This window comes from Indicator indicator, chromosome 33 (assembly GCF_027791375.1).
Source record: "Indicator indicator isolate 239-I01 chromosome 33, UM_Iind_1.1, whole genome shotgun sequence".
Lineage (NCBI taxonomy): Eukaryota > Metazoa > Chordata > Aves > Piciformes > Indicatoridae > Indicator > Indicator indicator.
Window position 1 is genome coordinate 2,858,791 of NC_072042.1, and position 11,146 is coordinate 2,869,936.

At 55.6% G+C, this 11,146-nt stretch overlaps 1 protein-coding gene across 1 annotated transcript in view; it reads left to right on the forward strand.

The window, feature by feature from the left end:
• Positions 1-10,847, forward strand: part of EPHA10 (EPH receptor A10) — a 34,438-nt gene extending 23,591 nt beyond the window's left edge. The window contains exons 7-17 of the mRNA XM_054395151.1: positions 1,626-1,788; positions 3,476-3,584; positions 3,806-3,861; positions 5,244-5,369; positions 6,816-7,001; positions 8,048-8,109; positions 8,227-8,430; positions 9,059-9,208; positions 9,415-9,608; positions 10,050-10,214; positions 10,733-10,847. Coding sequence (XP_054251126.1) covers positions 1,626-1,788; positions 3,476-3,584; positions 3,806-3,861; positions 5,244-5,369; positions 6,816-7,001; positions 8,048-8,109; positions 8,227-8,430; positions 9,059-9,208; positions 9,415-9,608; positions 10,050-10,214; positions 10,733-10,847 — 1,530 coding nt within the window. The remainder of the gene's footprint in view (positions 1-1,625; positions 1,789-3,475; positions 3,585-3,805; positions 3,862-5,243; positions 5,370-6,815; positions 7,002-8,047; positions 8,110-8,226; positions 8,431-9,058; positions 9,209-9,414; positions 9,609-10,049; positions 10,215-10,732) is intronic.
• The last annotated feature ends 299 nt before the right edge of the window (positions 10,848-11,146 follow it).

Below are 11,146 nucleotides of genomic sequence, written 5' to 3' on the forward strand. Positions count from 1 at the left end.
ATAACCTGTGCTCTGGGAAAGTGTTGGACCTTGTGGTCTTCACTGGCTGAGGACTGAGTGCCACTGGACCCCTGGGGGTGGTGTCCCCTCTAGGGGAGGGGATGCAAGCAAACATTTTTCTGACAGTCTCTTAAGTCGAAAACTAGCTGTTAGGTGAGAGGTGTGGTGGGTTGAGAGCTTTGGAAGAAGCACTGGTGGGCAGAGAGCAGGGACAGTGCTCCACATCCAAATGGATGTGGTTTATGACACAGTTCTGCAGATCACCTTCTCTGTGTGTGCTCAGGCTCCTCACAGAGCTGATTATGTGGAACACAGTCGGTGCAGGTGACACGTTGGCATTCTGCATTTGGAAACAAGCTCCCTTCAAGCTGATTCATATTAATGTGACTTTCAGTATCTGATGGGTTTGAAAGAGGAATCTGTGGGTGAGGGCGAAGGCTGAAGCCTGAGACAGTAAGTCCTGTGCAAATGGGCTGCAGCAACCAGATCCTGGGGTTAGTGAGATGAGAAACTTCCCTGCTTGGGTAGGGAATCCAAATGATGGTTTAGCCATTAGTCACTGAAATGAGGCTCTTGATGCTGACACAAAATCAGCTTAGTTCCTAATCTTTGCTTTTGAAGCCATACTTCAGCTATGGAGATCAAGGGGAAATGTGCATTGAATGGGAAAGGCTTTTGGCAGTGAGGTGGCCAGCCCTGGGATCAGTGTGGTGAACGGATGCTACCCCTGCCCATGCCAGGGATGTGCACTGGGGTTGGTCTGCAGTGTAATGAGGCTCCAGCGTATTTGAGGCTGATGCTGAGGCTGCAGGATATGGCCTGGCCCTGCTCCCGGTGGGAGGTGGCCTTGGATAACCCTATCTTGGGACTGCAGAACCACTGGTCTCAACTCTGGCCAGGGAGGTTTGTTCAGAAGCAGCCAGCTTGGCTGAGATGATTCCCAGGGCAGCTGTGCAGCAGCACGAGAAGTTTTGTGGGAGCTCACAGGAGGCTGGGACCTGTTCTGCTTTGCAGACCACAGGAAGCAGAGGTTTGGGGATCTCCTGCTCTGGCAGGTGAAAGTGGCAGAGTCACTGAGTGGTTCCACTGGCTGAGCAGAGCCCACCCTGCCCTTGCCAACCGTGGACAGGGCTGCCTGGCTGTTTGTCTATAGCTAGAGGAGAGGGGCCTGGGCAAGTGAACAAAATCCTGGAGACCAGGACTGCTGGCAAAGCCACCTGCCAGCTTGGATCACCCAGCCTGTGTTAACACTCCTGTATGTACTCCAGAGCTCCAGTGGCCCTCACAGGGGAGTGGGAAGGGGCCAGACAGTGCCAGCAGCCGAGCCCCGGCATGGAGGCAGGCAGGAGAAAAGGAGCCATGCGGGGTGGCACAGCTGCTCCCCACCACCCCATCCTCCCCCTGCCTTCACAGCACATCATCTGGCTCCATCTGCCATTGCATGTGACCTTTCCATGTAATTTCTATTAATGAGACATGGAGCAAATGTATTCTTTCCGGGGAAGGTTTTATGTTTAGACAGACTGCCCTGATGGGACCCAGGGGCGCGGATACAGCCGTGCCATGCCCGCTCCGTGGCGCAGCTGTCAGCTCAGCTAGATCTTGGGTACCTCATTATTTCCCAGGATCAGAGAGATCAAAGTTACTCGACTGTGAAAACCACATCCCCAGCCGTGACGGTCAATAACCTGAAGCCTGGCACCCTCTACATTTTCCAAGTCCGCACATCCTCCTCGCCGGACTACGGAGGCTCCAGCCCCAGCATTGAAGTGGAGACGCTGGCAGAGCGTAAGTGCTGCCCAGGCTGGGGTGTCTCACACCTTCCTGCAGCCTGAGGTCCTTTGAGCTGAGCTGTGGGAATGCTGCTGCTCCTTCCCCACATGCCCTTTTAGTCTGGAGAAGAGGAGACTGAGAGGGGATTTAATAAATATTTATAAATATCTGAGGGTCAAGAGGGAGGGGACAGGCTCTGCTCAGGTGCACCCTGTGATAGGACAAGGGGTAATGGATGTAAACTATAGCACAGGAGGTTCCACCTCAACATGAGGAGGAACTTCACTGTGAGGGTCACAGAGCACTGGAGCAGGCTGCCCAGAGAGGTTGTGGAGTCTCCTTCTCTGGAGACTTTCGAGACCCATCTGGATGTGTCCTTGTGTGACCTGTGCTGGATTCTCTGGCCCTGCTCTGGCAGAGGGCTTGAACTTGATGATCTTCAGATCTTCCAGCCCCTAACATCCTGTGATCCTGTGCTCCTGATTTCATGGAGCAACTTCTGTTCCTCTGGTTCTGCTGCTCCATGTCTAAGAGCAGACACTTCCCTGGACATGCTGTTAATTGCATTTTCCTGTGTGATTCTGACAAGGTTGCTGCTGCTGGTTGTCTTGTCCTGGAGGTGTCTGTCCTCACTCTCCTCAGTGCAGCATCAGTGAGGGAAGCCAGTCTCTGGCGGCTCTCCTCTGTAGAGGCTGGGGACAGTCTCTGCTCTTTGACTGAGTTTGCCCAAGAAAGTGCTTGGCAGAGCCAAGAATGCCTGGGGGTTGTTCTGCCTCGGTGTGATGTTGGTGCTGGAACAGATCTCACCAGGTCCCTTCTGTGGCGCCACCAAACAGGCACTGGAAGGGAGTGAGTGTCAGTCCCTGCTGGTGTAACTGCTGAGGGCATGATCCTGCCTGGCTCTGCAGAGCTGTGCAGCCCACAGTCGTGCAACAGAGACAGGGTAGGTGGCTGCACAGGTTGCAGCAGAGGAGGCAGGGCCCAACTGGAGATCCAGCTGGCCATAGCCATGTGCCCCAGGGCCCAGGAGGCACTTGGCTTATTAGCTGCTTGGCTGAGTGAGGTCGACCAGTGTCAGTGTTATTTGCTGGGGCTTTTCCTTTTCAGTTCCCATTCATAACTCCAGTCCAGAGGCACCTCATTTCACTGGCTGAAAGAGGGCTTGGAGAGATGGTTGGGCTTCAGCTAATAACCCACCCTGGCTGGAAATGAAAGCCCTGAGCTGGCTGGCTCAGTACAGCTCTCACAGATTGTGTTTAACAGGGCTTTAAATTGCATCCATTTGCCACACAGAAGACATTTTCAGAATGAATTGAAGCCAATAAAAGTTTTATATAGAATGTAGCTTTCTGATACCCCTGTTTGCAAAAGCAGGAAGGGCAGGGATTAATGTGATGAACGAAAGCTATTTGTAAGCCATGAATTTTAACACATCCCTTGGATAATCAGGAGCCTTTCCTTGGCGCTGATTACCAAACCAGGAGCCTAGGGTGGCAGTGCAGGGCTTGCTCCATCCGTGCCCGCAGCGCTGCCTGCACGTTGGTCTGACGGCACCAGCTCCAGACCACAGTGTGAGCTCTGTGAGGATGGTAAGAAGTAAGCCTGGGCTGTGGGTGAACTGTCCCACAGCCTTGCTAGAGGATGCAGGCTGGCGCTGGGAGGAGCGTCCGGGGCTGCCCCATGCTGTGCTTCCCTCCCGCAGTGCCGGTGGCGTCCAGCGAGCAGAACCCTGCCCTCATCATCGCCGTGGTGGCCATCGCGGCGCTGACGGTGCTGGTGTCCGTAGTGATCGGTGTGATGGTCTGGAGGAGGTGAGCAGAGCTGGAGTAGGGCCCGAAGAGGCTTGGGCTGGGCTGGGGCGCTGAGGTGAGCAGGGGGCAGTGCTGGCTGTCAGCCTGGGGGCTGGGGGAGCTGCCTGCAAGCTCCTCGTGCTGTGGGGCCAGGCTGCTCCCAGGGGTTGCCACTCGAGGCTTTTACCCCCAGCCAGGGGCTGCTGCCCAGGTCATGGTTTGCATCTTCACTCTCGTTTCAGACAGTGTGGGTACAGCAAGGCCAGCCAGGACGGGGACGAGGAGCTCTACTTCCATTGTAAGTGGGGCCTGGGCACCACAGCCGGTTTGGCTGCGTTGGGACCTCTCTGTTCATTGCTGTATTGCCCAGCTCCCCACAGAGCAGCCCTGAGCCCCAGCTCCTGCAGCATTTCCATCCCGTGTTGCCCCAGAGCAGGGGCTCAGCACAGAGAGCTCTGAACAGCTTCCTCAGCCAGTGTCCATCCTGCACTCAGGTCACTGCCGTGCTGAAGGGAAGGGAGCTGTGCTCAGTTTTCCACAGGGTGCAGGAATTACTCCCTTAGCCTTCCACAAACGGCTGTGGGATGCAGCTTTGTTTCCTGGGGCTACTCCTGGTTATAGAGCAGCAACAATTTTACAGACACCACGTGTCAAAGCAAATTCAGATGCCAGGACTGATGAGTTTATCTGATTCCTGGCATATGCCTGTGACGCCAGCACATGCTCTCCTGCTTCCCCAAGCGTTTCAGAGGCAGCAGATCCTGCATGCTGCTTGGGTGCAGGTTGGCCTCCCCTGGCTCTGAAAGGCCCTGCACTGCCCTCGGGAATTTGCCTAAGGCGCTTCCCCTGCAGGGTGAGGGGAGTGCAGCAGCTTCCTTCTCTTGAGACAGGGAATGGAGCTGAGGTGGAAGGAAAGCCTTGCGTGGTGTGACCCCTTCCTGGAGCATTACTGTTTGCCCATCTGCTGGTCCTGGCTAGGCCAAACAGCTCATGCAAAACATGCCTCATCCTCCTGGCCTTGACCAGGAAGAGAACAAGCCCTGGCAGGGTTCTAGCAGAGCTGGGTGAGCAGCAGAGCTGAGGTGCTTTGGCCATTGCTTTGGCTGCTTGTTCTCAGGAGATGAGAGCTGGGGTTGTGAGGAAGCCCCAGCAAGCAGGCAGCTGTTTCCCCTGCATAGCTTTGCAGGGTCTCCTGCCAGTGGGTCAGCCTTATTCCAGGGGTTCTCATGGATGTGCTCCCAGGCATGGTCACTCGCCTGCAGCAGATGGTTGGGTGCCTGTGGGAGGCATTTTGCTGTCCATGCTGCTAGCTGAGGGGTCCTGGAACGTGGCTGCTGTTTATTATTATAGTGATCTCTCCTAGAGGTCTTGGGAATGGAGATGATTTGGATACTTGAGGATTAGCATGGGTGGCAGAAAGGCTCAGTCTGGGCAGGAGCTGCACTGAAGCGGAGGAACTGCTCTTTAACCCAGGGGTTATGGCAGTGGAGCAGAGCAATTAATCTCATTTAATGGCACCAGGAATTTCCTAGCAACCTTAAAGCCAAGTCTTTGGCTTTGCTTGTCCAAAGGTAGCCAGTCAGTCCTGCCAGCAGCCCCAGACATGGATAACCTGCCAGGGACAGTTGGGCAGGAGTGCTGCTGAGCCTTTCTCACGCCTCCTTTCTGCCTTTCCCGCAGTTAAAATACCCACCAGGAGGACCTACATCGACCCTGACACTTGTGAAGATCCCATGCAAGCTGTGCACCTCTTTGCCAAAGAGCTGGATAATGCTAATGTTAAAATTGAGAGGATCATTGGAAAAGGCAAGTGCCCCCTCGCTGGCCCCTCTGTGGCTGTGGCCATGCCGTGGGGTGGTGGCTGTGTGTGTGCCCAGCTGGAGCACTCCCCTCTTGCCCCAGCACACGGGGCCATGGCAGTGCCACAACACCACAGCTGTGGTCCTGCCAAAGCTATAGTGCCACAGGGCACTGCTCCTCTGGCCCTGTCAGCACTGCAGGCCTCTGCTCTTGCTCTTTGTCTGGAGGGTCCACACGTTCAGGGGGAGGTGGGAATGGGACTGCTGAGGGTTGTGTTCAGGAGCTTGGCTTTGCCTTCCCATTGTTTGTCTGAGGCACCAGGAAGGGCCAGGCATGAGGTGTGGGCCAGGAAGCATCAGCAACTACCTGCATCTGGGCAGTTTGACAGCAGCATCCAAACTATTTATAAGTGTGTGAACTTAATGATTTATTGATTTTCATTGACTTCCCTGCCTAAAACTTAAAAGCAAATTAAAATCCTCTCCCTGGGCCCTAGAGCCTGAATTGCTAATGCACACCAGGACAGGGGGAACACGATTATTCTTTGTCATTTCTTTTCCTAAAGATAAATTCAGCTGCAGAAAGAGAAGAGGTGGGGGAAGGGGGAAGGGCTTGCCCCCAGCTTTAAGGAGAGTGGTGAAGAAAAGAGGACACTGAGGAGGGGGTTCTCTTTGTAGCTGCTGAGTGGAGCAGCTGAGACTAACCTCCCAGACCTCTGAGAAGCAAATTGGTCTTTGAAAAATCAAGACAAACTAGTCAGGAATGCATTTAAATATAAGAAATTTGGGAGGGTGTTTGTTTTGCTGCTGACCTAACAAGCACTTTGCTGTTCGAATCAATGAAGCTCTTCAGAGCTACACATTTTTGCTGTAAAGCCAATATTGGCTTTTTATGTTGGGAATTTAGTAGCTGCTGTTGGGAAATGTCTGGCTGTGCAGGGCAGGACCCTCCTGGCTCTGCTGAGCTCTGTCCTGGGAGGAGCAGAACTGAAGCTAGGCATAGGATGGGCCAGACCCAGGGAGCCCAAATGCGGTGGCTGGAGGCTGCTCTGTTCATGGGAAAAAGCACAACATGCACTAGAGCAGAGCGTGGGGAGATGAGCTGAGAGGTGTAGAGAGAGAGGGAAGAAATTCCATTGTGTTGTCACTCGTGTTTAGAGTCACATGCTGGTGCTAAACTTGTGCTGAGGGCTGTGTTCAGCAGAGGGGGAAGCTGGGAGAACAGACTCCTGGGGGGCAACCTGCAACCATGCAGGGCTGAGGTCACAGATTGGTAAATCCCCTGATTTCCAATGGGAAGATCTTGTTTGTCTACACCAGCAGGACACAGCACTGGTGCTGCAGGAATGCACCTCTGGGCCCCAGAGCAAAGCGAATGTCCCCTGGAGGGGAGCTGTGAGGGCCACATCAGTGCAGCCATGGCTGCTGGGTAACTCCTCTCTCTGCTGTGCAGGGCAGTTTGGGGAGATCTGCAGAGGCTGCCTGAAGCTGCCCAGCAAGCGTGAGCTGCCTGTGGCCATCCAGACCCTGCGGGCAGGCTGCTCCGAGAAGCAGCAGCGCTTGTTCCTGGCAGAGGCCAGCACCATGGGGCAGTTTGACCACTCCAATGTCATCCGCCTGGAGGGGGTCATCACCAGAGGTGAGGGCTTCATCATCACCAGAGGTGAGGGGTTCATCACCAGAGGTGAGGGGGGTTCATCATCACCAGAGGTGAGGGGTTCATCATCACCAGAGGTGAGGGGGGTTCATCGTCACCAGAGGTGAGGGGTTCATCGTCACCAGAGGTGAGGGGGGTTCATCGTCACCAGAGGTGAGGGGGGTTCATCATCACCAGAGGTGAGGGGGATTCATCATCACCAGAGGTGAGGGCTTCATCATCACCAGAGGTGAGGTTGTTCATCATCACCAGAGGTGAGGGGGGTTCATCATCACCAGAGGTGAGGGGTTCATCATCACCAGAGGTGGGGGGTCCTGGCTATGTGGCATAGGCAGCCCAAGCCATGCATGCTGGAGAAAGGCTCCTGTGCAGCTTTGAGCTTTGGAGCAGTGCCCTGGTGCTGGAGGTGCCATGCTGTTGCTCTCTGGCAATCAGCTGTTTCCTCCTGTATTGGCTATATTAGCACTCTGGTGATTAATAAAATGCTTACAGCTTGAGGAATAAATCCAGGTAGCAGAACTGGCTTGGTAGCAGAACTGGCTTGGTAGCAGAACTGGCTTAGCAGCAGAGCTGTGCGCTCCTCATAAAAGCAAATTGAAGTGAGGCTCTTGTCGGAGGAACAGATGACTCTGCTCCTGGCTCCCATGGGAGTGTGTGCACTGAACTAGGCTGTGGATGCTGGAGTTAAATGGATCCCCCTGCAAACCCAGCAGCACAGGAGTGCCACTGCTGATTTTAACCAGCCTGTTGTTGGATAAGGAGGTGCTTCTGTCCTCGGTCAGGGGCTGAGGTGGTTGCTTTTGCTGTCACTAAGTGATGTGCTTCTGTGTCCTGATAAAAGGAGCATTTGGTATTGGGATTCACTGGATTCCCAGCTGGGCACCACAGGAAAGTCTCAGACCCAGTGCTGGTTGCAAACTGCCCGAGCTGCAGTTCTCACCTGAGCCAACCATGCTGGAGGGTGGCATTGGATTTCTGACACCTGCAGTGGGCAGGACTCATGCTGTGCTCCTTGTCTGTCCATGCAGGGAGCACCATGATGATCGTGATGGAGTACATGGGGAATGGTGTGCTGGACTCGTTCCTCAGGGTGAGTGCTGGCAGCTGGTGGTAACTGTGGGGCTCTGCCACCCCCTCAGGCTCTCCTGGCCGTAACTGCTTCAGTTGGGCATCGCTCACCTTTGGCTTTTTCTCCTCTTTTTTACAGAAACACGAGGGACAGTTCACAGCCACCCAGCTCATCTGCATGTTGCAGGGGATTGCCTCTGGCATGAAGTACCTGGCAGAGATGGGTTACATACATAAGAGCCTTGCTGCCCACAAAGTCCTGGTGAACAGCAGCCTGGCATGCAAAATAACTGGTTTCAGACGGCCACAAGAAGACAAGATGGAGACCATCTTCTCCACCATGGTAAGCTGCACTTCCAAATTCTGTTGTCAGCATGCCCCAGCAGCAAAGTGCTGGCAGAATGGCTGCAGAGCTCTGGGGCAGAGCTGCCCTGGCACTTCTGTGCTGCTGGTAAGGAGCAGCCAGATGATCATGGGGGTTGGAGAGCCCAGCAGGAGCCCTGGTTGCTGGCACTGTGGTGCAGCAGGGCTGCAGCTCAGGGGTCAAGGTCTCCCCACTGTTAATTATAATTAGTGATGTGTGTCACCTGCTTCCCCCTGGCGAATCCAGAGAGCTCTGTGGATGCCAGGATGGGGATGGCTAATTACAGGAGAGCAAGCCAGGGTGCATGGGCTGCGTGTTTGCGTCGCTCTGAGCTGGTTTTCATTAAATATGAATGCAGAAAATGCCCTCAGCTCTGCTCAGAGGCATTCTCCTCTGCTCCTAACATTTCAGGGTCCCACTCCCATGTAGCACTGCTATTGCCTGACCATTTTAAAACAAATTGAGGCAAAAGTTTTCTCTTAGCCCTAAACCTGCACGTACCTCGCTCAGTGCCCATCCCTTTGGTGCTGGACTGAGCACAACAAATGGACACCCGGGAACTGCATCCATTGGCCATGTCACTTCTCCTCCTCTTCTGCCTATCCAGCGTGGGAAGAGCCTGGTGCTGTGGTCAGCCCCTGAAGCCATTCAGTATCACCACTTCAGCCCAGCCAGTGACGTCTGGAGCTTCGGCATCGTCATGTGGGAAGTGATGTCCTATGGCGAGAGACCCTACTGGGACATGTCCAACCAGGACGTGAGTCTGCGGTGGCCGCACGGTAGATGAGGATGTTGCCACCTCTGATGGTGTGTGGGTGGCTCCGTGGTGTGTGGAGCAGCTGCTGCTGCCGCTGCTCCCAGATGGGGTGTGAAAGGAGTTTTGCCCCAGGGCTTTGCCTGTGATCAGCATCACAGCGCCTGACTCCAGCCCCTCACCTCCTCTGCCCTCCTCTGCCACTGCAGGTGATGAAGGCTGTGGAGGATGGGTTCCGCCTACCTGCCCCAGTGAACTGTCAGCCGCCCCTGCACCAGCTCATGCTCGACTGCTGGCAGAAGGAGCGCAGCCAGAGACCCAAGTTCTCACACATCCACAACATCCTGAGCAAGATGGTGCAGAGCCCAGAGCCCCCGAAGTGTCCCACCTCCACCTGCACCAGGTGACCACCCTATGGCTTTGCTGTCTCTTGTCCTCCTGCTCCATGCCGGACCCAGCTCAGCCGTGCAGTGCCCTGCTGTTTGCTCACTGCCCTGCTGTTTGCTCACTGCCCTGCTGTTTGCTCACTGTTCACCACCCTGCTGCCTGCTCACTGCCCTGCTGCCTGCTCACTGTTCACCACCCTGCTGCCTGCTCACTGCCCTGCTGCCTGCTCACCACCCTGCTGCTGGCTCACTGCCCTGCTCACTGCCCTGCTGCCTGCTCACTGCCCTGCTGCCTGCTCACTGCCCCGCTCACTGCTCACTGCCCTGCTCACTGCCCTGCTGCCTGCTCACTGCCCCGCTCACTGCTCACTGCCCCGCTCACTGCCCTGCTGCCTGCTCACTGCCCTGCTGCCTGCTCACTGCCCTGCTGCCTGCTCACTGCCCTGTTCTCTTGACAGGTCCCGCAGCACCTCCATCCCCCTCACCCAGCGCACCTTCTCGGCCTTCCCATCCTTCAGCTCTGTGGGGGAGTGGCTGGAAGCCATAGAAATGGGCAGGTACAAGGACAACTTCACTGCTGCAGGCTACTGCTACCTAGAATCAGTGGCCAGGATGACAGCCCAGTAAGTGAACTGGTTTCCTGGCTCCATAGCCTCATGTTGCTGGGTGCAGTCTGAGCAAGCTCTGCTCTTCAGTGGTGGTCAGACATCACTGGTCTGCAGTCTGTAACAGCTCGCTGGGGTGGGTGGGCTGGGCTGCATGTCTCACCTGCTGGTATTTGAAGCACAGATTTAAACATGGAGTTTGAGACCTCAGTTTCTGACCAGAGCAGTGTGGCCTGTCCCTGCCGGAGAGCAGAAGCCATTGGGTGCTGTTGGCTGATAAACTCACACACAGCACAGGGTGCAGAGCCAGGAGCTGGCTCATGCTTGGTCTGCTGCTGGCACACATTACCCATGGGTGCCCTGACAGGGTCTGTGCTGCCTTGGCTGGGGCAGCAGATTGGGGACTTCTTACTCCAGCAGGTCCTCAGGAGCCTGACGGTGTGAGACCTGCGCTGGCCTTGCTGGGAGCAGCTGGTGCTGGGGCACTTCATCTTGGGGGCTCATTCCTCGTGGCTGACACATGGCTCATTTTGCAGAGATGTCCTCAGCCTGGGGATCACACTGCCAGAGCACCAGCAGACCATCCTGAGCGGGATCCAGACCCTGCGGGCCCAGGTGATCCAGATGCACGGCCGAGGCGTGCAGGTGTGAACAGCCCCTGCAGAGCTGCAGTGCCCTGACCCAGCTCCCGGGCAGGAGAGAGCCAGCCCCAAGCCAGAGGAAATCTCTGAAGCCTGGTGGTCTCAGGTGGGGTGTAGGAGTCACTGGGCTGCTGCTGAACAAGTCATTCCATGTGGCAGGAGAGCAGGGCTTCCCAGCCCCCGTGCTGGGGGCGTTCCTGGAGGCAAGTGGTGTGCCGAGGTGGATGCAGCTCTCCCAGCACTGGTTTGTGAGATGCAGAGCTGCCATTCCCTCTGGCAACTGGGTTACAGGGTGGATGGACATTTGTG